Here is a 26518-nt window from a genome sequence, read left to right as displayed (position 1 = left end):
CATTCCTTGTTTGTATATTTGTTGCAGAGCATCTTGAATAGGCTGTCAAATTATACAAGCTTCTTTTGGTCCTGGTATTAAATGTTAAAAAGAAAACATGCAATCATAAATGCTTTTTAGCACTTCAGGGTATCTCCAAGTGTTTCATAGTCAAATATAGTACTTTTGAAGTGAAATCGCAGTTGAATTGTTGGACTGAGCAAATTGATCACATCAAGCTTCCAAAAAAAGTAACATGATAATAAGCAGATAATCCATTCTTGTGAAAGATCTAAGAATAAATATTATCCAGAAAAACAAAGAAAAATGCGCTGCTTTTCTTTGAAATATGTCGTTTTTATTAGCCAAAACCCTTTAGGGAAAGAAAACTACCAGTCTGCAAAGTCTGGTTGATATGCGACTGCAAAGCCATAATAATGAGGTTGGCTCTTAACCACTTTTTGAAAGGGTCTAGCAAATTACACAGTTGAACCAAAACTGTTACAAGTAACTTTAATCTACATAAAAAGCAGTGTTTCAGGCTGGTGATTCACCACAATGTTATCAAGTTAAATTAAGGGTAGATAATCACTTGCTAGTGATTCCTATGTCCAACATATGAAGAAAAAAATCTTGAGAGGGGCGTGGCCTTGGTTTATCATCTTCAAGAGTGCAGCACACTCTCAGTACTGCAGGACAGTTTTAAAGTTTGTAAATATCAGGTTATTTCTCAACTGATCATCAAGTAGTCAACAGTAAATACTTCCTGTGTTCTGAGGAAATGCCCAAGAATCTAGTACTGGCCTATGGATATCAATTACACATTACCTTTTATTCTGAATTTCTTCATACTCTGTACGTTTCTGAATCCGCAGAGATTCTCTTTCTTCTGATGTCGATTCACAACTATAAAATTGTAACAGAAATGGCCAGACTTCTCCACGAATTGTAGGATTAATACCTCCAAAAAATATTGCCTTTGAAGAAAATGTAGAACTCTTAAAAATTTTTATCATCCAGAAGTAACATCACAGAAAATTTAACCATAAACATTTAGTGGTGCTTATATTTAGCTTCCTTGTAGTCTAAAGAAACTTTAAGGACCTTAGTCAAAGCAAAGTGAACCAATATATCTTGAGATGAACCCTACAGTAGTGAGTTTTACCTACTATACTACAGTTAACAGATTTTGGATTGAGTAAAATAGTAACAATACTGAGTCTCATGTAGTTCCCAAAATTCAGGTTTACCACAAATTGCAAATCAAATAATCATATTTTCAACCTCTACTAACAATCAGAAGAGGTGTAAATAAAGGTTAACAATCTACCATTTTAGCAATAAAATCTATGTAGAACTTCACCATCATACCTTTGTAAATTGATAATACCGGTAACACAAAACACTTCCAATAGATTTATTTTAAAAATGTAAATGCAAGCATATAGCACAATAAAGTGATCTAAGTGTAAGTTGCAAGGAGTTAACCAAACCATCCAAATCTCAGAAGTTCAAAAGCCAAAATGTTCCAGAAAGAAGTGAACAGTAGTGCCCACACTTTGTAGAAGTAGTCACTAAAAGAATTGTGTTTATCAGAACTTTATAATGCCCCATTAGGATGCAGGTTTTAACAAAAATTCTGCCTCTGCAGGTGGATATGAAAGTTTCCACAAAACTATTGAGATGAAGACCACAGAACTCTGCCTGTGTCCTAACAAACATTTTTCCATCAACCATAACTCAAAAAGATCTCCTCAACATTCATCCTATTTCTATTTGTAGGGCTTTGGTGTGCAAAAGGGCAGGTACATTTACCTATATAATAGCATATTTGATACTTTTATCAAAGTACCTGTCATATATCGCCTCCAAAATCCTTCAAAGGTGACAATACTTTTAAAATGTAGGGCAGAATTTTATTGAGGTGTCAGTGATCTCATATACCAGATGAAGGGCCAGCAAAGCACCTCTGCTGCCTCTTTTCAGGAAATATAGAAAATAGGAACAGCAGAAGGTTATTCAAGTCTGCTCCACCATTCAATACGATCATAGCTGTTCCTGCTTTCTCCCCATATCCTTTGATCCGTTTAACTCTCAGAACTATATCTAGCACCTTTTAGAAAACATCCACTGTTTTGTCCTCAACCACATTCTGTGGCAGAAAATTTTCCACAGGCTAACCACTCTCTGGGTGAAGAAATTTAGTGATTCTGATTCTGGACTCCATTGTCATTGGGAATAGCATTCCTGCATTTACTCTGTCTGGTCCTGTGAGAATTTTATTGATTTCTATGAGATACCACCCCTCATTCTTCTAACCTTCAGCGAATACAGTCCTAACCTATCCAGTCTTTCTTCACACGTCAGACTTCCTATCCCATGAATCAGTTTGGTGCCCTTTGCAGTGAGTGTGGCAACAATAACTGGGTGCTCCTGAAACAAAGTAGCTGATCTTCAGTGCATGAAAACGGGGCTGCTAGCTACAGCTTTAAGACCAAATGGGAACTGAATCTGGCCCTGAAGTGATCTTTAATTGTCTTCATAAATGACCATCATTGGTAGTATTGCAGTAAGGTGGCTGTACTTAAGTATGTTGCCATTCTGCCTCATTTTTCTGCTCTTCCCACCTCCAAGCTCGCTACCAGTGAGGGCAGATTCTGTCCATAATTTCTGTTTCCTTCACCAAGAGCACTGAGATAAATATAGTACAAAAGCAAAGTGGAGATTGATGTTGTAAATCTGAAATACAAACAAAAACTTCTATTTAGCAGGTCTGCCAGCATCCAGGAAAGAGGGGAGCCAGGAATCCGTTGTGCAGAGAAAACAGAACAGTACAGCACAGGAATAGGCACTTCAGCCAACCACTTCTGTGTCAACCATGGCACTATTCTAAACTAATCTCATCTACCTTCATGTGCTGTTCCCTTGGAAGCCCATTTCAGGCACCTCCCACTCTCTGTATAAAAAAAAACTTTCTTCACATATCTCCTTTAAACCTTCCTCATCTCACCTTAAACCTACAGCACCTAGCATTTGACATTTTCACTCTGGGAAAAAGACTCTGATCATGCTATTCATGTCTTTCAAAATTTTATGTACTCGTTTCAGGTCGTCTCTCAGCCTTAGGGGCTAAACAAAAATGATCCAAGTTTGCAACCTCTCCTTATAGTTAATAGACTCCAATCCAGGCAACATCCTGATAAACCTCTTTTGCACCTTATCCAAAGCCTCCACATCCTTCTGTCGATAACCAGAACTGCACACATGTGCAGTCTAGTCTAAAGTTTATAACGATGCACCGTGGCTTGCCAACTTTTATACTCAATGCCCCAAGCAAGGAAGGCAAGAATGCCGTACACTCTCATTACCAGCTTATCCACTTGTGTTGCCACTTTCAGGGAGCTATGGACTGCATTCCTCTGTATATCAATGCTCGCAAGTGTCCTGCCTTATATCGTGTACTTTCCTCCTGCATTTAACCTTCCAAAATGCATTATCTCACATTTGGCTGGATTAAACTCTATCTGCTATTTCTCCGGTCAACTTTCCATCTGATCTATATCCTGTTACATTCTTTGATAACCTTCCTCATGATCCACAACTCCACGTATCTTCCTGTGAACTGCAAACTTACTAATCAGATCACCTATTTTTTCATCCAGATTATTTATATATATTTCAAATAATAGAGGTCCCTGCACTGACCCTTGTGGAACACTACTGGTCAGTGACCTCCAGTCAGAAAAACACCCCTTCACAGCTGTGCATATAGGGTCTTGTCCAATAATCAAAGAACTGGCTGATAACCTATGGCTTGAAGGAATCAAGCAACTTTCAGGTACCTTAGTAGTCACTGTCAGGCCTTCCATGCAATTAAAACCATTGATAGTGGAAATTCTGCCTGCCAACAGCGACTGGCTAGAGGCTAAAATCCCATGTCGCACTTCTTTTGTCCTTTACCTTAACTTGGGGAGTTTTGTTGCCACAAGAAGGCGATACAGGGTCTCTACGGTTATAAGTGGACTTAATGGGGTCCATTAAATCCAGCCCAAAGCTAATATTTCTACTTTGAGTCATACCTAGCACAAATGAAAGCTGCATTTGGCAGTGTGGTATCAGAAGGCCCTAGGAAAATTAAAGTGACTGGGAATCAATGGCTGACCTCTCCGATGGTTGGAGTCATAGCTGGCACAAGAAAAATTGTTATGGTTGTTGGAGGTCACTCATCTCAATTCCATAACTTTTCTGCAGGAGTTCCTCAGGGTAGTGTCCTAGGCTCAGCCATCTTCAGCTGCTTCATAAATGATCTTGCTCCACCAGAAGTGAGGATGCTCGCTGATGATTGCAAAATGATCAATGCCATTCATGACTCCTCAGATACTGAAACAATCCATGTCCAAATGTAGCAAGAACTAGAAAAAATCCAGATTTGGGCTGGGCAGGAACATTAATGCCACACAGTGACTGGCAAAGACCATTACCAATAAGAGAAAAGCGAACTATTACCATTGCTGAACCCCCCACTATCAATATCCTGGGAATTACTATTGATGAGAAACCGAACTGGACTTGCTATGGATATACTGTGACTACAACAGCAGGTCAGAGGCCAAGAATTCTGCAGTGAATGACTCACCTCCTGACTCCCCAGAGCCTACCCACCATCTATATGGTGCAAGTCAGATATACCACCTACAAGATGCACTACATAAACCTGCTAAGGCTCTTTGGACATAACTCCGTCATGTTAATGATAGTATTGTTACTTTTGTGTCATATCTGAAACAGGCAATGCCCATTTATTTATTTTTTGAAATTATTACGTGAATTGTCTTGTCTTATTGTGTCTGGGTTTAATTGAAGAATCTCTTCACATCTAGCAATGCATCTTGTCAATCTTGGCATGGACCTCAGCTGCATCCAGGTGCATCACTGCGTCATTATCAAGCCTCCATGGGCAATCCATCTTCTCCAGTCAGTATTAATATATTTCCTTGCTGGTGTAGAGCTCCCAACTACTGTGGAAATGTAACAATTTCTAAACAAATCATGACTGCAACTACTAGATGTTGGTAAAACAATGCAAGAGCCAACAATAATGCATTATGGGACAAAAATCAGGGCTGATTGGTAAAAATAATGCTATATTGAAGGGCCTACCATTACTTATCAGAAAGTTGATACAACTTTTTTTTAAAAGCCCAGAATAGATCAAGATCAGCACATATATTTTCAGAAAATCATGTGCCTCAGAATTTAATTGATGTAATTATAATTTTAGACTATGCACTATTCACAATTCCTGCTTTAAGTCAAGCCATATGATTATAAAAACGTTAGCAAGCTCAGGTTTGGAATAACAAAAAAAACTTCATTCTCTTGCAGTAGGGTCTGCAAGAACATCGCTGATTAATGGCACGGTGGAAGGTGGAACATCATATAGCTGAAAATCAGGGACAAGTGCCACAGGACCACCACTAGCTGTACAGGTGGGCCCCAGAACAAAGATATGCCGCAAGGGCACTAACAGTAAAGGGTGCACACAGGAACTAAATTTCCACAGTAACAGCACAGAGCTCTCAACCTGCAGGGAGAATACTAATATTGAAGTGGGGGTGATGGATGGGTTTTGGAAATTTGTCAATGACACAGGCAAACCTATGTTAAATGTGAACACATAATATAGTAATAGAAAAAAGTTAATACAAAAAGGTGCTAAAGTTCCTTAGAGTTCGGAGTTTAATTTAATTCAACACCATTCCAAAAGTTAAGGCTTGCAATGGGTATTACTTAGAGATAGCGAGTACAAGCTTTGTTATAAAATTCTATAAAGGTTAATTGAACTAATAAAATTGATTATAAAAAAACTATAGCTGAATGTCTCCAGTGAATTACATTTCTCACGTGTAGCAGTCATTCGAAAGGTAACAGGAAGTCAAATGGCATATACAGTAAATGAGTGCAGAGGTTCATTTATTAATATTTTAAAAGATATACAGTATAATTTTTCCACTCAATCTTGTACTTTTCCGTAATATTTGCTCTAGCAGAATCAGGCGTGAGAGGATGGGTAGCAAGCTGTAGACTTCTCCACAGTCTCTCTCTGCCAATGTTCATTTGTGGCCAGCTGGTATGATATACGAGAGTTAGATTGTGATACAAGGCACAGCCAAATTCTCCTGCTTCCTTTCAACAACGCACTTCATTTCAGTGCTGTGTCCAATGATAAAGCCAAGATCAGGAGCTAGTTGCCTGGAGTAACATAACTCATGGCTAAGTTTCAAAAATCTTCCAGGCCGTGGGCATAATGTGCTAAATATGTTACACTGCTGAATTGTTCAGTTATCCGTGAACTGAAGTTCTATTTGGCGAAATAAAAGATTTAATCTGATTTTTGAGTAAATGTGAAACCCAAGTTTTAGCAATTTTCAAACAGAAACACTCAAGCAATTTAGAGAGGGATCTCTTTAACAAAAAAGCAAAGTAGAATAAGAATTAGCGTTTCCTTTATTTCAATAAACTGCATTGAGGAAACACAAACAGGTAAAAATTACTTATGAATAACTTTTGCATATAGGCAATGTATTTGCATGGATGCATTCTTTACTAATTTTAGTAGTGTATAGACTACTTTCTAATCAAACTTCTACTCTATACTCCAACATAATATTGTTGGAACCATGGACTGTAAATGCCAAATCAGAATACTTTGTTTTTTTCCAAAGTCACCTGCATTATACATTTAGCATTTCCGACAGTGAAAAGAGATACAAGAAAAATGTGTGAGGAAGGAAGAACATAGCAAACACGGGGAGAGAAAAGCATGAGCAAAATTTGGGAAGTGGGCAAAGGAGAGAAAGACAGAGAGAGAGAGAGAAAGAGAGAGAGAGACAGAGAGAGAGCGCGAGCAAGAGAGAGAAAAGTAAGCACAAATGGAAGAGGTCAATAACGTAGCTAAAAAACCTACGCCAATGACTCTCATATAAGGTATTTGAGGTGGTTAATAGTAAGTCTTCCAGGCCAACTTGGATGATTATTCCTGTATTTCCATGGTAGGGCCACTGAATTCACCACACTGAGAATTCTACAGCTGTGAAGAAGCATTGATTGTTGGACTGATAACATTTCTCTCTTTTGTCATCCAGAATGAGTTCAGTTGATCAGCTTTTGATCTCTCCGCATTTATCTCAAAACTTTCTAGACTCCCATTTCACAAAATAAATGCTCCTGCCTAGGTTTCTTTGGAGATGGCTCCTAAGAATAACCTGCAAAGGCATTTTCTCTCCTCTATTCATGAGAAAAGATGACTCGGCTTCCAACTGTCAATTCCAAAAATCAGGGCCTAATCACTGGGAAAGTGAGAGCAAGATCCTTAACACAGCCAAGTTAGCTAGTGCTAAAGAATGCTTAATAATTAAGCAGGTCTCAAACCTTGCGAAGTTTATATTCCTCTTCCACTTGGCCAGCATCATTCAGATGGTTTAACCATGTAGTGACATCTAATCGCTTATACATATTCTCTTCCGGGTGAATCTCCGATGATGGCAAATGAGGGCGTTTTATTGAGAACTGCATGCAAGCCTTTACATCAGACACCTGGAGGGGATGACAGAATCAAGTTATACAGCTGCAAAATAGGAGTTACATCTTTTAGTAAGCGCACAGCCTGACACATAGGAAAAGAAACAGCAGTTTCACTGTGCCCTCAGAATAAGATGCACAAATGGAAACATCAGTTGTATAAGACGGCAATAAACAAAACAAGCCAGTGTTTCCCATTTGCAATTCAATGTGGCTAGTGAATTCTGACTCACAGCAATTGAACTGGAGCCTAAGTGAACATATTTTGTGTCTTTTGGATACAGTACGAAATATTTCAAGTCTTTACCTGTTTTCTGCAATGTCACGCATTCTTACAAACAAATCTCAAGTCTATCACTATCAGAAACCGATCCTTACTGCCCAGTGCATAATTATATGACACGGACTATTGCAAAGACTGTGCAATGAAATTTCTTGGCTACACTGGATACTATGATTTCAAGCGTGCATCCAGTGATTCCTCCCTGGAGAATTATTAACTCTAATAATATGACGGGGAAGACAGTTAGTTCAGCTGGCTAGATGGTTAACATGTGGATCAGATTAATGCCAATAAAACAGGGTTTGATTTCTATTCTGGCTGATGTAAATCAGGAGCTGCCTCCTCATATTACTTGTAAGAAAGTTCATAGCATATTGCTATGGTGTGACAAAACTGAGAACCTGTCTTTGGTTAGAAACTGACGAAGAATGAGATGAAGGCAATAACAACCAACACCTGGAGTTGTTTTGCATGTGATATACAAATGAAGAGACATACATATCACAAATTTTATTTCATAATGTTTCAAAAAAACAAAGCACGAAACACTCTACTTAATAGCAGGTCAATTTTATTTCAAAGACCAATGAATATCTGGAACATGTTGGCCCTAAACTTCAGCTCTCTCTCCTTGCTGACCTCTTCACTCCTAATGTTCAAAGACTGCGAGAACTGAGATGTTAGAGTCAGAGTTGATACAGTGCAGAGCTGGAGGAACACAGCAGGTCAGGCAGCATCAGAGGAGTAGGAGAGTCAATGTTTCAGGCCGAGATTCTACATCTGGACTCCTGTTCTGCTGTATTTCACCAGCTCCACACTCCTAACGCTATTGAGATCTGAAACTGAATTGCCAAACTTATGAACTCCTTTTTCGGCTGCAAGGCAGCAAACTGTTCATAGTCTCTAATACATTGACTCATTTTAGCATCATCAGTGGGAATGTCTAGATAGTATCAAAAGTCATATACTAGCACTATGCAGTCCTGCCAGCCACAGTTGGCCTCAGCCATGCCAAACAGTGATATCACTAAAGAGAAGATAAACGTTTCAATATGTTTTTTTAGGAAATGGGAGAAGACTTCTTAATAAAAACAAAAATTGGCAGGGAGGCATATTGACAATATTAAATATTTTTCATCAAAACAAACTACATCCAGGGCTCCCATTTCTGGTTGGACATACTCCTGGCAGTTTTCCAACATGACTGGTCACCCCCAACCTTCCCAACTGGTCAACCTTCCAATTCCCATAACCAATATTTTTACAAATGATAAACGCAAGTGGTGAAGGAAAATTATTTTATTTTTAAATTCCTCAAGCTTTCTTTTGAGTCCTTCACAGCTGTTCACTAGAAATTAATCTTCTAATTACTACAGACCACACAACATATCTGTAGGATTTGAGATAGCAAGGTGCAGAGCTGGATGAACACAGCAGGCCAAGCAGCAGCAGAGGAGCAGGAAAGCTGGCATTTTGGGTCTAGGCCCTTCTTCAGAAATGGGGGAAGGGAAGGGGATTCTGAAATAAATAGGGAGAGGGGGTAGGCAGATAGAACATGGATAAAGGAGAAGATAGGTGGAGTGGATGCAGACAGGTCAAAGGAGTGGGGTTGGAGTCAGTAAAGGTGAGTGTAAATGGGGATTTAGGGAGGGGATAGATCAGTTCAGGGAGGACAGACAGGTCAAGGAGGTGGGATCAGGTTAGTAGGTAGGAGTTGGGGGTGGGGCTTGAGGTGGGAGGAGTGGATGGGTGAGGGAGGCGGGGAAGAGCTGGGCTGGTTTTCGTATGCAGTAGGGGGAGGGGAAATTTTGAACTTAGGAAGTTCACATTGATACCATTGGGCTGCAGGGTTCCTAAGCTGAATATGAGTTGCTGTTCCTGCAACCTTCCGGTGGCATCATTGTGGCACTGCAGGAGGCCCAGGATGGACATGTCGTCCGAGGAGTGGGAGGGGGAGTTGAAATGGTTCGCGACTGAGAGGTGCAGTCATTTGTTGCAAACCGAGCGGAGGTGTTCCACAAAGCAGTGCCCAAGCCTCTGCTTGGTTCACCCAATATAGAGGAGGCCACATCGGGAACAGCAGATACAGCATACCACATTTGCAGATCTGCAGGTGAACATCCGTCTAATGTGAAAGATCTTCTTGGGGCCTGGGATGGGGGTGAAGGGGGAAGTGTACAGGCAGGTGCAGCACTTCCTGCGGTTGCAGGAAAAAGCGCTGGGGTGGTGGGGCTGGTGGGGAATGTAGAGCGGACAAGGAAGTCACGGAGAGAGTGGTCCCTCCGAAAAGCAGATAAGGTTGGGGAAGGAAAAATGTCTTTGATAGTGGGGTTGGATTGCAGATGGCGGAAGTGCCAGAGGATGATGCGTTGGATCTGGAGTTTGGTGGGGTGGTACTTGAGAACAAGGGAATTCTGCTTTGGTTGTTATTTCGAGGAGGGGGTGTGAGAGATGAATTGTGGGAAATGTGAGAGACATGGTCGAGAGCTTTTTCGACCACTGTGGAGGGGAATTTGCAGTGCAACAATGATGCCACCCGAAGGTTGCAGGAACAGCACCTCATATTCCGCTTGGGAACCCTGCATCCCAAAGGTATCAATGTAGACTTCACAAGCTTCAAAATCTCCTCTTCCCCGACCGCATCCCAAAACCAGTCCAGCTCGTCCCCCGCCTCCCCCACCTGACCTTCCTCCCACCTACCCACTCCTCCCACCTCAAGCCCTACTCCCATCCCCTAGCTACTATCCTCATCCTACCTCTTTGACCTGGCCGTTCTCCCTGGGCTGGCCTATCCCCTCCCTAACTCCCTATCTACACTCACCTTTACTGGCTCCAACCCCGCCTCTTTGACCTGTCTGTCTCGTCTCCACGTATCTTCTCCTTTAGCCATCTTCTGTCCGCCTATCCCTCTCTCCCTATTTATTTCGGAATCCCCTTCCCCTCCCCCATTTCTGAAGCATCAGCTTTCCTGCTCGGTCTGCTGATTTCATGAATGTCTATACATTGTTATCTCAGATTCTCCAGCATTGGCTGTTCCTACTATCTCCACTATATCTGTAGGATTGTTAACTGTACAACGTGCTCAGATCATCCCATTTTTCTGTTAAAATTGAATAATATTTTGTGCACAACATTAACAGGATATGTTTTCTTGCTAGTTGTAGGGTCCCACATCCAAATACAGATTGGCAATCTACCTAATGCAAGTCAACCAACCACAATGAGATGTATAGAAATAGGCTGTCTTACAGTGACTGGATTTGCCTTCTAATTTTGGCACACAGAAATTAAGCATGATTTGACTTGAATGCTGATGTTCCCATGCAGTACTTCTTTCCTTCTAAAGAAATGGCAAGGCTCTATTTGGCCACAACATCAGATAACACGTGGGGAGCCTCATCAATCTACAATATATGCAACTACCATGAACCGAGCAAATAAAAAAAACTTTTATAGGCAACTGATTTAATTATAACTCAGATTGCCAAGTGGTGGATAGAGCTTGAGCCTTGACTTTACATATTTACAGGCTATTATATACAAAGATATGTATGTATATATATAAATATCCACTTGCAATCCAAAAAAGAAGTTTCAATGGCAAATCCCCATTTACGTCCACCAGTTAAATACAATGAAAGAATATACAATTCTAACTTTACAGAGGAATTAACACATAATTAAAAGACAAAAAGCTAGATGTCCAGGAACAACGACATATGTAGAAATATTACTGCAAAGGAATGGGCGAACATTTCTTGAATTGAATTGGTCTCTACAAAGCCACAGATGGCCAAGGCTGTAATTCAGGCCAAAAGGATTTCACAAAATACTGAATTAAAATTGTGTTTTAACACTTTGGTGATTGCTCTCCTAAAATCAATTAGGGTGATGCAAATTAAATTAGGGAACACCAGCATCAGACTGTTAACCAAGACGCCCCAAGTCTAAATGCAAGCTTAAATAATATTTGGACTTGATTAACAGCATTTGGTGAGGTTTCACAGTTTGCGAAATAGAACAGCTTAAAGGGGTGGAGAAAGGAAGGAAAGAAAAACTGTTTCACTCAATCCCATCGTGTAAAAGTACACCTTCTACAAGCCAATATGGACTGACATTTATTGAGTGAATTTGTTGGCTCCAATGTTTACTCCATTTACTTTACCAGATATTGTCCCAACATCTTATGAAATTTAAAAATTAATGAACAGATGAGTTGAACAAAAGAGTAGGTGATACCCTGCTCGATTATAAAATGCCCCGTTGCTTGGAATGATCTTATTTGTCCTAGTATTGAATAATTATATTGAATGATGCCTAGGAGAATGTGCAAGAACACACTGTAAGAAAAGCCACTCAAGTTCTTTTGAAATGTTTCCTTCCATTTCACCTGCCACTCAGTCCCAGCTCTGCCTAATTTCTTTCAAGTTTCTCTTTATGTTGCCTCCTCCTGAAGGTTATGACACACTGGGTTATGAATCCACAAGAACTGGTAGTTTTCTAATCATGTCTCACCCTGTCCAAGTGACTTTAGATCATATACCAATATAGTTAGTTGATCGTACTTTCACCTCCTGAGTCGAGTTTCAGAGTTCAAGTGATACTCCAGGGAGTGACACTGAGAAGTGCTGTACCAAATTCCATCCCCTATTCCCAATTCCTCCGCCGCATCTGCTCCCACGATGAGGCATTCCACTCCCGCACATCCCAGATGTCCAAGTTCTTCAAGGACCGCAACTTTCCCCCCACAGTGGTTGAGAACGCCATTGGCCGCGTCTCCCGCATTTCCCGCAACACATCCCTCACAACCCGCCCCCGACACAACCGCCCAAAGAGGATCCCCCTCGTTCTCACACACCACCCCACCGACCTCCGGATACAACGCATCATCCTCCGACACTTCCGCCATCTACAATCCGACCCCACCACCCAAGACATTTTTCCATCCCCATCCCTGTCTGCTTTCCAGAGAGACCACCCTCTCCGTGACTCCCTTGTTTGCTCCACACTGCCCTCCAACCCCACCACACCCGGCACCTTCCCCTGCAACCGCAGGAAATGCTACACTTGCCCCCACACCTCCTCCCTCACCCCTATCCCAGGCCCCAAGATGACTTTCCACATTAAGCAGAGGTTCACCTGCACATCTGCCAATGTGGTATACTGCATCCACTGTACCCGGTGTGGCTTCCTCTACATTGGGGAAACCAAGCGGAGGCTTGGGGACCGCTTTGTAGAACACCTCTGCTCGGTTCGCAGTAAACAACTGCACCTCCCAGTCGCAAATCATTTCCACTCCCCCTCCCATTCTTTATATGACATGTCCATCATGGGCCTCCTGCAGTGCCACAATGATGCCACCCGAAGGTTGCAGGAACAGCAACTCATATTCCGCTTGGGAACCCTGCAGCCCAATGGTATCAATGTGGACTTCACCAGCTTCAAAATCTCCCCTTCCCCCACCGCATCCCAAAACCAGCCCAGTTCGTCCCCTACCCCCACTGCACCACACAACCAGCCCAGCTCTTCCCCTCCACCCACTGCATCCCAAAACCAGTCCAACCTGTCTCTGCCTCCCTAACTTGTTCTTCCTCTCACCCATCCCTTCCTCCCACCCCAAGCCGCACCTCCACCTCCTACCTACTAACCTCATCCCACCTCCTTGACCTGACCGTCTTCTTCCCCGGACTGACCTATCCCCTCCCCACCTCCCCACCTATACTCGCCTCTCCACCTATCTTCTTTTCTCTCCATCTTCGGTCCGCCTTCCCCTCTCTCCCTATTTATTCCAGAACCCTCACCCCATCCCCCTCTCTGATGAAGAGTCTAGGCCCGAAACGTCAGCTTTTGTGCTCCTGAGATGCTGCTGGTCCTGCTGTGTTCATCCAGCCTCACATTTCATTATCTTGGATTCTCCAGCATCTGCAGTTCCCATTATCACTGTACCAATAACAATACCTGTTTTCAGCCGAGAAACTAAACAGGGATCCTGTTTTGCCTCTGTAAATGTAAAAAGATCCAATGACAGAATTCGGAGGAGGAGCCCAGGATTACGCCTAATGTTTTGAGCAATGTTATTCCTCAAATACCATACAAATGGATTCTCTGGTCATTGTCTCATAACTGTGCACAAATTGTTGAAAAGATTCCCAATTACAACAATGCTTCTAAAGCACTTAATTGCTATAAGGCACTTTAGGAAGAATTTCAAGGAAACTACAAAAATGCAAGCCCTTGGCCAGAATTATACCTGCCCTAAAGCAGCACAGGGCTCAAGTGTTATTCCCATCACCCATCTGACTCCATTAGGGATTTACCAGTGACATTGAAGTTGTTCTCAGTCTGCTGTCACAGTGCCAGCTAAGGCTCTGAAATGAGCGATTAAAGGCCTCTTCTGCCCTCTTCCAACTAGTCTGTCCTGGCTGCAAACTCGGCCAGGGAAGAGTGTGGGAATCAGGCTCTCCTTCTGGCTCCTTCTACCACACAAAGACTGTACCTATCTCATTCATCCATGGTTCTCATCCCCAACTCCATACCAGGTCGTATCTGATTGGTCTAGTCAGGCAAAATCATCTCACTTTCCTGCTTATCCATCCTCCAGCATCATTGGTGAAATTATGCTAATTGTCATGCTGTTGTGTGACAGCATTTGGTGAAGAGAGTGAGTGAGCAGAGAAAGAAAGAGCAAAGCAATAAAATGACGCTAATCCTGAGTTTGGGGAAGCTTCCAATTACATTCCCCTTAACTTCACTATTAACTAAGTTCAGGAGACAGAGGTGTGTCTCCAAGTTGACTTGCAGGCCTGACGTTACACCGCATTCCTATTGTTTCTGGAGGGTCAGTCTTTGCAATTTGGTGCAAAAATTGTTCAATGTGAAAGAAAATAAATGCTATCCAATGATTAACTTTAAGCAGTTATTTGAGTTGCCAAAGCACCCAACATCATCCAGAGCTCTTAGCAGTGTTGCTGAGACTAGAGAGCTACTGGCCATCTGAGTGGCCGGTAGCTCAAAGTATGAATCAGGACCTCGGATAAACATTTGAAGAAAAGGATGGTGTCTTCCCAGACCAGGAAAGGAAGGTTTGGCTCATCTTTTCAACTATTTGGTGCTCGCTAACACTAAAAAAATTCCAGCATTTATTTTCTTTCACAGTGAACAATTTTTGCACCAAATTGCAAAGACTGAACCGCCAGAAACATGAATTTGTCTGAATCAAATATCTACAATAAGTTTCCAGCATCAACTTCCAGTAAACTGGCTCTCAGTGTAATAGCAGCAGCTCAAATGGTTGCTATTTATTTTCTATGTATCTACAACAACTATTCTCTAGTACAGTTTAATATTTCATTCAATGGCATGGTAGGAAAATCAGAAAACTGTATTATTGTCAAATGTTGAAATAAACTTTCAGGGAGGGAAGATTATTCTATTTTGGGCAGAAAAGCATCCATCTCACTGGACAGCCTATGTGAGATGCTACAGCCCAAAGGGCAAATGTATTCCCCAGTTCCCACAGAAATGTGTAAAGGAACCCCAAGAAAATGGCCAAGACAGAAGGTAAAACACTTGCCTTGCCAAACTAAATAAGCAAAATATACATGCCCAGAACAATTTCCTCTCAATCTCACAGCCTGATTGAGACCACATGCAAAACAAAGTCCATATGCACTTCCAAACTGCTACAAGACAAACTCGGTAGCCACTGCTGAAATGTCAACAGACTGTCCTATTTACATCTGTAATGTTGCGTCAAAGATCTTTTCTTCATGCACGGTAAGCACTTCAGCATCAACATCTGCACTCTTCAAATTTCCATTGTTTCAAGGAGTGACAGCACATAAAGTAAGAAAGGAATAGCATACAATAGAAATGCGGTGTAACGTCAGGCCTGCAAGTCAATTTGGAGACAGACTTCTATCTCCTGAACTTAGTTAATAGTGAAGTTAAGGGGAATATAATTGGAAGCTTCCCCAAACTCAGGATTAGCGCCATTTTATTGCTTTGCTCTTTCTTTCTCTGCTAACTCACTCTCTTCACCAAATGCTGTCACACAACAGCATGACAATTTGCATAATACAATGCAAGGTGCTGCTGAAGGGATATTTTGTAGCCAGTGTTAGGTTCTTACTAAACTCAGTTTTTCTTCTAATTAAACAGGCATTCACTAAAAGGCAGCCACATTGACAAATGCTGCAGTGTAAGGCACCATCTCACACTGCAGATCACCAATAATTTCAAGCAATGCAATCTCAAAGACTGCAACTTCAAGGTTGCAAGAAAAGATAGATCACCTTTGGGGGAATAGGCTACTTTGAGCAGACAGCACAGCGCAAAGTAGAGAAATGAATGGGCAGAAGCAGGCAGAGGGAGTAGAAAGGGAACAGGCATCTGGATACTCAAATGCTATTTGCTGTCGCTGTTCACGGCTCAAGCTAGAAACTGAGGCTTCATAGTTTCTGTGCATAAAAGAATGCTATCCGACGATTAACTTTAAGCAGTCATTTGAGTTGCCAAAGCACTCTACAAAATCTGATGACAATTGAATAGTACACTGTCGGCACGTCAGCAATACAGTATTATTCTTAACTGAGTACATGACAACACCTGCAACAAAATCCTCAAAGACAGGGTTTCTTAACCCAGTTTGATTATCTCTTATGGATACTCCTACTGATATTACACAGACATAGTTAACTTCAGCATCCTGGGAAGAACTTTCAGACAGGAATTCATGGATCTCACCATCGCCTGTGATTCTACAGCCATGTGGTCATCCTGGGAGTGCTCATAAGTACAGTAACTGGTTGAAGTGACAATCACCTCCAATACAGTGCTTTGGTAGTAAAGCTTCCCAAACTTAAGGAGAGGAGGAATTAATGTGAGATAGATATAGTCAAGATTTTTAAGTGAGCAATGGCAGCATTCAGGAGAAAGGAAAGAAGAGTACTGCACATAATAGCTCAGGGTTTTGAGAAATCTAAGGATATGTTTCGATAACAGTGATTATAGTCACATAGGTTCCAATAATACCCTCAACAATGGGGAATCTTACATGAAAAATATCATTAGGCCGTTTCACTCTGCTATTATGATTTTGGGTAAAAACTATTGGATTTTTATGTACTTTTGCACAATTACCTTCTCACTTTGTCTGAAGGTCGAATTGAAGGATATGATTTAACTTTGTAACTATCTTAATAATGATGTGAAGCTCCCTGCAGACACACCCAAATAGCTATGCTGCAGTGCATACAACAATTTTGTGCATATGGGCTCTAAAGGCAACCCCTTGTATTGAGAATACTCTTTCCTTTCCTTCTTCTCAGATCCTCACTTGCCACTTCCAAAACAAAGAAAAGAGATGAAGGAGACTGATTCAGAAGAATTCCTACAGCCTTAGCAGTACTCCTTGCAAGCCAGAACCTTTCTCAATCAAAATTTTGTTTGCATAGGTCATGTAGGGACCAGATTGTTCTGAAAACATAGCTGCTGCCAGATATGTGTTAACCGGTGGTCTGTTACCAGTTTGTGCAAAAGTTGGCTGTGAACAAACTGCTAATTGATTTCTCCAAATCCTTTTATATCCCAAAATGCTTTGCAAACTAAACTAATACAACTGAAATTCTGGCACATCTAGGAATATTGAAGGAAAGTCAATGGCAGGCAAAAATTAATAAAACTTCCACCTTACTGGCAATGTATTAAATTCATTTATCAACAGAGTTGAAGTGTGACAGCAAGTGCCACTAACTGTAAACACATTACAGAAATTTGTTTCCAGATAGCTAAATTACTATGAAGTGTGTAACTATTTTAGTAATCTAGAGCTGAATAAGAATTAGCATTGGTTTCCTGTTCCCAGGATCAATATATTCATGCAAGTGTTTCCAGTCATGCTGAGTACATACCTGATCCCTTTGATGCGTTTCAGTGCAATATTTCCACTGTTGAAACACTTCACTAAGTTTATCAAGACCACCATGATGAAAATGGAAAATCTTGTACTGACTTTCACGGCTAGCAATGACTAGTTGTCCACACGTGCATGCTTCATCACTGGGAGGAATATATTTGAGAAACAAAATATTACATTAAGTATATGTATGATGACTTTCAGTCCCTGATCGCCAATATTTTCGTACACATCTGTTTTGAAGGAAAGGGATGAACATTCACAGAAGCTAAAAATGGATTAATGTTGCTTAAATCTGGTTCAGATGCAATGAATAAAACTATTTTCAGTTTCCACAGATAATCAGAAGTAATTTGACATAATTGATGGGTGACTGAGTCCACTAAAAAAAAAACATAATTTAACATTGGAAATCAGATTTAAATCAATATTTGATTGAATATTCGACGCGCTGTATCCATTATTTGAAATTTAGCAAAATTTAGCAAATGTTGGAAATCAAATGAAGAAAAAGAAAGCAGGATCAAAAGCATCTGTGCAGTGCACAAAATATATGGACTTATATTCTTCTTTGGAGAGAGTATGGGAACATGGAGGGTTAACTCTCAGTTCTGTCCATAGATGCTCATGGGCTTGATACGTTTACAGGTTTCTCTGTTTTCAATATATTATTTCAGAGGCCTGCCAAATACTAGTTAAGATCATGGTTCATATTACAGTAAAGAGTTAAGTTGAAATGCTATATTGGTTTGTGTGAAAAATTCTGACAACTTTTACTATCACATAAATAAAACATAAAAACATAGAGGTAGAGGGGGAGACTGACATGTATTTCTTTCCAAAAGAAAATGGAATATAAATATGATACAAAATGATGCTCTTTTGAAGAAATGTGTTGTACAAAAAAATCTTTCTGACAATTAGTTCAAAAGTATTTTGTTACTCTATACCCGTTCTACTTTTGCAGAGGAGTCCTAACCTTTGTCTTATCATCAATTAAATTCAGACAGTCAGATCTAGCAGTTACTAATAAAAAAAGAACTAAGTACTTTGAACTTATTCACCAAGAAATATATGCTGCAACATTGCACTTCAGAAGGCAATTGGAAAGATGTTATGCTATTCATAGTTTGTTCCTAATAAGATATAACTTTCCCTTAACTTAGTGAACATTCAACAGAAAACTGGTGTTTGCGACATTCTGGACAGTACTTAATCATTTTAAAAAATGGACAAGAAATGATTCATAATTTCATGAACGTATCCACAAATTTAAAAAAAAACTTATTGGAGCATCTTATAGGTCATGTCACCAAAAATGCTTTATTTTCAGGTTTTTATCTTTTTCTAGAGTCCACTGGCAATCAATTTAAATAACATGATGAATTTTGTTGAAATGAACTTCTCCGACAATCTTTTGAATACAATTTTTTGCTGTACTTTTTTAATGTTTAAATAAAATTGTGTTTGAAATATACAGTAGCAAAACTAGCAGATACTGGTTTGCGGAAAAATAAAGGTAATCCGGGAAACTTGGAAGAATTGTAAAGTGGGCTAATGCAGAACTTCAAATGGACATAAAACAATTGGTGGTGTAAGCAGATAGATGGTGAATGACGTTCAATGTGGAAAGTGAGACTATATATTTTTGAAAAGAAGAACATGGTAAGACAGTATTTAAAAAATAGGCAGTCGTTTGGTGGCACCAATCTGGAGCAGTGCCGAAAAGACATTTTGTCAAAGCTTTTCACTGTCTATTCAGCAGGACATTTGCAAGCCTCCCAATGCCAAGGGGAACATTTTATTGTGAGAAAGAAGACAGTGCCGATTGGTTGCAAAGTGGAGTCTGAAGGCTAGAGGTGTTGTCATGGAGATTGCATCAGGTTGGTGACAACTGACAGTTAACTGCCAATCATTTAAAATTTAAACCAGGCAAATTGACTCTGAAATAGTCAAGGCACTACACCAAGGAATGTTGCTTAGTTTAAGTTGAAACAAGTGCAATGTAAATACATGTTCTTTCTGTCTGTGAAGAACACAACCTTCAACAATAAAGTAAGCAGTTTCATTAAATGCAAGAGAAGCAAGAGAACCTGGGTACATATGAGCATTCACCTTTTAAGGATGGCCAGACAGGTTAAGAGAGCAGTTAATAAAGCATACACATTTTATGCTTCATTGATAGCAGCGCTGAGTACAACAGCGAGGAGATCATGCTGAATGTATCATAAGACATGATTTTGGCCTCAGCTGGAGTACTACATCCAGTTATGGGTGCTGTATTTTGGGAAGGAATGTGAAGGTGTTGGAAAGAATTTAAAAGAGGTATGCAGACATGGCTCCATGGATAAGGAATTTCATTTTTGACAAAATGAATACAGAAGCTGGAGACCGTTCTTCTTTGAGAAGGGGGGAGAGGCATTTTGATTTCAAAAAATTAAAATTATGCGACACTTGGACAAAGTACTTTGGGATGAAACGTTCCCACTCATGAAAGTATTAAGAATGACAGGGTACAGATTCAAAGTAATTAGTAAACAAAGCTACATTGACATAAGGAAAAACATTTTTACACAGCAAGTGGTTAGGGTCTGGAATACACTAACAGACAGCATTGTGAAGGCAGGTATAGTCAAGGCATTCAAAAGAGAGTTGGATGGTTATTTGATAAAGAATAATTAATACACAAGGTTATGGGGAGAATGGCATCAGGTGAGTTGTTGTTTTGGAGGGACTGTTATGATGAGCCATGATCTCTTTCTTCAGTGTAACAATGCTATTGTTAGGAAGCACGTGAGAGGACAGAAACAGAGATCAACATTTTAGATGCTGTTCATCAATGTGAAACTTTCCTTATTTCTCTCCCCAAAGGTGCTTCCTGGCCTGGTCAGTATTTCCATAATTTTCTGATATTTGAAATATTGTCTTTCTCAAATTGAAGACTGAAAGTAGTACTGCTTCAGATCAGAGCTAACAAAAAACATGTATTTAACATGAATCGGCAAATCCAGATCACTTCATAACATAAAGCTTAAACTGCAACATTACTGGGACTCCTGCAAACTCTTTGGGGAAATGTTTGACTGTTTTTAGCAGTTATGGTCAGAAAGGGTAAATTGAACAATTTACAGCTGTGAAAAGACACAATTTGTACATTTTAAAAACTGCAAATAACATTCAGTGCTCAGTGACATTAATTCACAGAACTTGACAGTAATCCCCCAACACAGTGATGTTATCAGAAGACCACTTTCACATCCTTGATATCTTTTACATCAGCAGAATAACACTCATAATTAGATGTTAATGCATTCAGGTGCCACAAGGGAAATGCAAAGTAAGCAAAAGAAGAATAAAGGAAGAAAGATTTTATTTAAAAAAAATGCAAATCTTCAAAGCCAGGGTTGGCATATCTTCAGTCAGGCTGGAATTTAATATATATTAAAATTACATAAAGCATCCCATTCTAAACCACCTAATTTTCAAATTCACATCAATGTTATTTATATATTTGGAAGAAATTGTTGCATTAAGTCTAACTTCTTGTTTAAAGGAATAGATTATTTAAATTCCCATTAAAAAAAGAGAATTAAGTACACTTACTACATTAAAACAATTAACATTTAAAAATTGTGCTGAACTGCTTCCATTCCAAGGAAATCTCAATATGGCATCATTTAAACGTGTTTTTAATCCACTTGTTTGGACAAGTTATGATCAATCTCCTTGGCAGGTAGGATTTCAATATATTTCAGGGATAGGGACATGACCACTGTGCCACAAACCCTTATTTTTATATCCACAACAAAATTATAAAATTATATGTATCAAAGTAAGCAAACTATTTATATTAAATACTGCAGTCTTGCCTGGTGCATTTATCTTGTTCCCTTAGTAATGACAGCTATTTCCCATTTATTCATATTCATTGACATTGTGAGCACTCATGTTAAAACAATTTATCTTTTAATTCTAGCAATTATATGCAAAAGTAGCAACTCTGAGAAATAGATATTAACATGTTTAACAAAAAATCCACTAAAAAAAGAAAATGTTAATACTATTGAAACCTTAAAAAGAAAATCTAAGGAAATCATTCTAGTATTGAAGAAATTAGATATCCGCAATTTTGGAAGCATACACGATATGGTTACAGCACAAATCAATGGGATAAAACATTAATAAAAAGAACTTTGAACATACATTTGCCTCAGAATGTTTTGGTCCAATGCAGTTTATGCAGAATTAAATTAACAACTGAATCTCAACAGGCACAATTTACTACTACCCAATGCTTGCAATTCTTCGTGGGGGCTCTTGTGGTACAATGGTTGCACCCCTACTTCTGAGCTAGGAGGCCAGCGTTCAAGTCACATATACTCCAGAAGTGTGCAACATTTCTGAAAAGATTGACTAAGAAATACTCGCAACTGTTTACATTCACAGCATATTGTACGGTGTTCCTGTGGTTATCACAATTTTATCACATACATATGAAAGGTTCCCATGCACAAATCTGGGCAGAAACACCTTCAAAATGTTATTCACTTAGTGAGCTCTTATGATGCAGTGGTCATGTCCCTACCTATAAAGGTCTATGTTCAAGCCTCCCTGTCCTGGAAGTGTGCCGTAACATACCTGAAAACGTTGATTACATATTTTATATATATAAATGAATAAAATGGGTCTTGTGGTAGCATCCCTACCTTTGGGCCACAAGGTTTGGGTTCAAGTTTCTTTTAAAAAGTCAGCTTGCTGAGAGATATTATTAAAGTGGGACTTGAACAAGGTCCTGCAGTTCAGAGGTACTGATAATACCATTGCGCCGCAACAGCCCTACAATCTGGTTTCATGACTAAACAGGTTGATTACAAACAACAAGTAACAAAGTATAGGATTAATTAGGTAAAAAGAACAAATATCCGAGACATCAACCTGCTCTGTTTTTCTCTCACACTTTTTATTCCAGACTTTTGGGGGAAGGTGGGGGCTTTGAGGGGGGAAAAGTCTTTCACAACTTTTAACCTTGGTGGTGTCCTTTTCAATGATTCGTGGCCCTTTCCTTTGATCTTCAGCTTAAATTAAATTTCTGCATGTCAGCTATTATTAGAAACACAGCAGAATGAAGTTTAGTAAGTTAAATATTTTTGGAAAAATTACAAGGAGAAATAGAGGAATGTAGAAACTAAACAGTACTAATAATTAGTTACAAGGAATTGAAAACTTACAGCATTTAGCTGAACTCCAAACAGTGATAATGGCAGATTCAATGTATAAAATCTTTACTGCAATTGCAATAATTTTAGAAGTTTAATGACAATAAAAATCACTGAATTTGATAAATGGCTAATTTAATCTAGATTCAATCACGGCAGATGAAATCATGAGGAAAACAAATACGTAGATCATTTTTCTATTTATTACAGAATATTCTGATTCAGATATTGTCCATACTTATTTTTTAAATATAAAAATATTCCATAAAAATGGAACATTTTATTAATCCCAAGGAATGGTGGCTCAGTGGTTGGCACTGCTGCCTCACAGCGTTAGGGACCAGGTGCAATTCCACCCTTGGGCGACTGTCTGTGTGGAGTTTGCAACTTCTCCCCGTGCTTGCATGGGTTTCCTCTGGGTGCTCCCGTTTCTTTCCACAGTGCAGGGTAGGTGGATTGGCCATGCTAAGTTGCCCATTGTGTCCAGGGATGTTTAGGTTAGGTGGGTTAGGCGTGGAAATGTAGGTGAATGAGTCTGGGTGGGCTGGTCTTTGGAGGGGCGGTGTGGACTTGTTGGGCTGAATGGCCGGTTTCCACACTATAGGGATTCTATGATTTCAATGAATCTTCTTTCAAATACAGAAAAGGTTCCAAGAATACTAATACCAACCAGAAAGTCAGCTAAAACTAGGACTTATGAGTCAGTTTAATGTGAAGGTTCAAACACAATAACCTTTCAAGTACAGCTATCTAATCAGCTATACTTTAAAAGCAACTCCAGTATATTAATAAGATAATAAGCATATGTTTGAATAGTTTTCAACATATAGGTTTTACCACACCTTCCTGCAGCACAGGTATTAAGCCAAAAAGCAGATTGGAGTTATTTGAGATTAACAATCCACACAGGGCTATAGAGAACATCTTTTAATTATAAACTTTTGGAGTTTCTCTTCATAGATGATTAATCCGTAAAGAGAAAAAGATAATAAATGGAGCAACTTCTTACATTAATGGGAGCTAGATTTCTAACCTGAAAAAAAGGCGAAGTGATCGCATTTGGCCCAAATCAACTCTAAAAACACCATAGAGCTGCTCAAGTGCCAACACCTTCTGCTGCTCTTCCCATTTTGTGCTGTGCGGTTGTGTATAATTCTCAGAAAACTGTAAAGTGTACTGTGCATCAGAAGAGTGGTCTGAGATGGAGCTCGCCAAATTAGCCATATGTTCTTCGCACATCTCTCTGCATAATGAGGAAAAGGGGAAAGAAAGTGAATATTAAAGTACATTTTAAATAATAAAATTAGAGTTGTAAATATGTTAGATGGGAAGCTTAAACAATGAATTTACCATTGTCACTGATTTATTTATCCAAAGTAACCAATGTAAAAACAGATTAGATGAACTGGATTTCAAAAACCTGCTACAATAAATTCAAATTGAATGCTTACACAGCCAATTTTACCATTAACATCCTTTAAAAAGTCATATGTCACCCAAAAAATATTCAAATTAGCATTTGAAATGGAAGGCAGAACACTCCTGGTCAAAAGTGTAAGAGGCACATGAGAAATTTACTAGCTCAAAAGCAAACTACTTTCAATAACATAAATTTAAAATGGAAGCCAAAAATACTTGGGTCAGACTGCAAATATGAAGTGGAAAACACAGGCAGCATTTGATGTCAATGACCGTCATCAGATCGCTATCGGTTCTTGACGAAAGATCATCGACCTGTTGATCATTAACTGTTCCTCTCTCCAGAGATGCTGTCTGACTTCAGTATTTCTAGCATTTTCTGTATTTATAATTAAAGTTATTAATAATGCTTTCTTCCAGAAGACATGCTCTCTGCTACATCTTGATCTCATTTGAGCTTTGCAATCTAAAAGAAGAATTCAAACTTAAGACTTCCGTTACTGCATACACTGATGAGACCACTAAATGCAGTATATTTTCCATCAATGAAGGGAGAGTCAGACCTGTTCTTAAACAGAGGATTGTCTAGTGAGTTGCAAAACCCTTCTTTCACATTTGAACATATACAAATAGAAATGAATCCTAGATGGAAGTGAAATTAAACAGAGTTAAAAGCCAAATTAAAATTAAATATGACAAATGATAGGTAACGAAAAAATTATGAATGGAATACTGGGAACTACTGAATGCACATATTCTAAGCCTCTATAAAGCAGAATTGGATTGCTGACATATCGGCACTTATCCTTGAACGTCAAGTTCCTGGTCTTGACTGAAACACTAAAGAAAGGTAAATTAGTCAGATGCCCTACCTGTAACAACTAAGCCTATTTTCATGTAATCCCAAACAGTCAGTTACAGAACATTATAGGCCTGGCAGGGTAGCTAAATCATTCAGACACTGTGTGCCCATGTTCAGCTTAGGTTCAGGGAAGGTGGGGAGGGAAAAGAGAAAAAAATGGGAATGAAAAAAAATAGGAATATATTCTGATAATTTAGCCAACTACGAAAAATACATCATAATCATAATGCACTTAACCTAGCTAACAAGTATTGTTTCTCACATTAATTTTTCACAGTACAAATTGCTTAATCACTTTACAGAAGCACAAAAGTCTGTTTGCGCATGATTTAATTGAACAGAAGCATGTTCAGGACAATTTGCCTAAGCTTACATTATGAAATAGCTACAACTTTGGACCTTAAGGTTGCCACCTGAATTATTCCTTTGGGTGATGCAGTCATAGCAAAGGTATGTGAGCTGATATACACCAATTCAGTCTCTGGAGTACGTCTTTACACTTGAGAAGAGAAGAGAATTCTGAATAGCTAAGTAATGAAACAAAGCTTAAGGGACAACACAACCCAACAAAGTAGGTGTCCCAATGGATCTCTTGTCTCCATGGGACTATATCTTCCAATGAGTTACTGACAAGTAATCAAAAATATGTTTTGTAAGCTTCCAATGGAAAAGAAACGTTAATGCCGTTGATACTTAAAATAGAGCCTGGCCAATTGAAGAGTATTTTTCTGTTATCTCAGCTAATACAGCTGCACATCTACATGATGATCTGCAAATAGAGATATGTGTAGAACACTTCAAACAGCAATGTTGGCAATTGCAGTGAAACTCAATAACCATAACAACAAATTAATTTCTTTGCTACCCTGCTCAGCATCATAAAACGGTTGTTTAATGTCAAATGGCATACAATTATCCACAAAGAAAGTTTAATTTGATATACCTAGAACAGTCGCATGGTAGCTTGGGTAAGTCATCCGGTATGCAAATAGTTCTCAAATTATCTTTAAAAAATTATGTAAGATTTGTATACAAGTTCTATATTTTGTTTCTTTGACCAATTCCTTCATTGAGCGTTCTGAGTAGAGAAGAGGCCCTTCAGCCTCTAGAATTTGTCCTGCCAAAAAAACAGTCCCACTTTTCCCCACTAGACGTGTAATCTTAAATATTATGTCACTTCCAAAGTTCATCCAAATACTTTTTAAAAGATAGTGAGGTTACCAGCTCATCGACCTCCCAGGCAGTGCATTCCCGATCTTCAC

General features: G+C 39.4%; 1 protein-coding gene across 4 annotated transcripts in view; it reads right to left on the bottom strand.

Moving 5' to 3' along the window:
- The window catches only part of tbc1d16 (TBC1 domain family, member 16), a 108191-nt gene that overhangs the window by 44034 nt on the left and 37639 nt on the right, over positions 1 to 26518 (bottom strand). For 3 of the 4 annotated variants that reach the window (XM_048554776.1, XM_048554777.1, XM_048554779.1), the window contains 4 exons: positions 24009 to 24218; positions 17755 to 17902; positions 7411 to 7575; positions 808 to 956 (listed from right to left, as the gene is read on the bottom strand). In XM_048554776.1, the coding sequence (XP_048410733.1) occupies positions 808 to 956; positions 7411 to 7575; positions 17755 to 17902; positions 24009 to 24218 (672 nt within the window). The remainder of the gene's footprint in view (positions 1 to 807; positions 957 to 7410; positions 7576 to 17754; positions 17903 to 24008; positions 24219 to 26518) is intronic. The other variant, XM_048554778.1, reaches the window with a different exon arrangement.

The sequence above is a fragment of the Stegostoma tigrinum genome, chromosome 22, assembly GCF_030684315.1.
Source record: "Stegostoma tigrinum isolate sSteTig4 chromosome 22, sSteTig4.hap1, whole genome shotgun sequence".
Lineage (NCBI taxonomy): Eukaryota > Metazoa > Chordata > Chondrichthyes > Orectolobiformes > Stegostomatidae > Stegostoma > Stegostoma tigrinum.
Note: the sequence above shows the minus strand (reverse complement) of the source record. Positions and strands in the feature narration are given on the sequence as shown.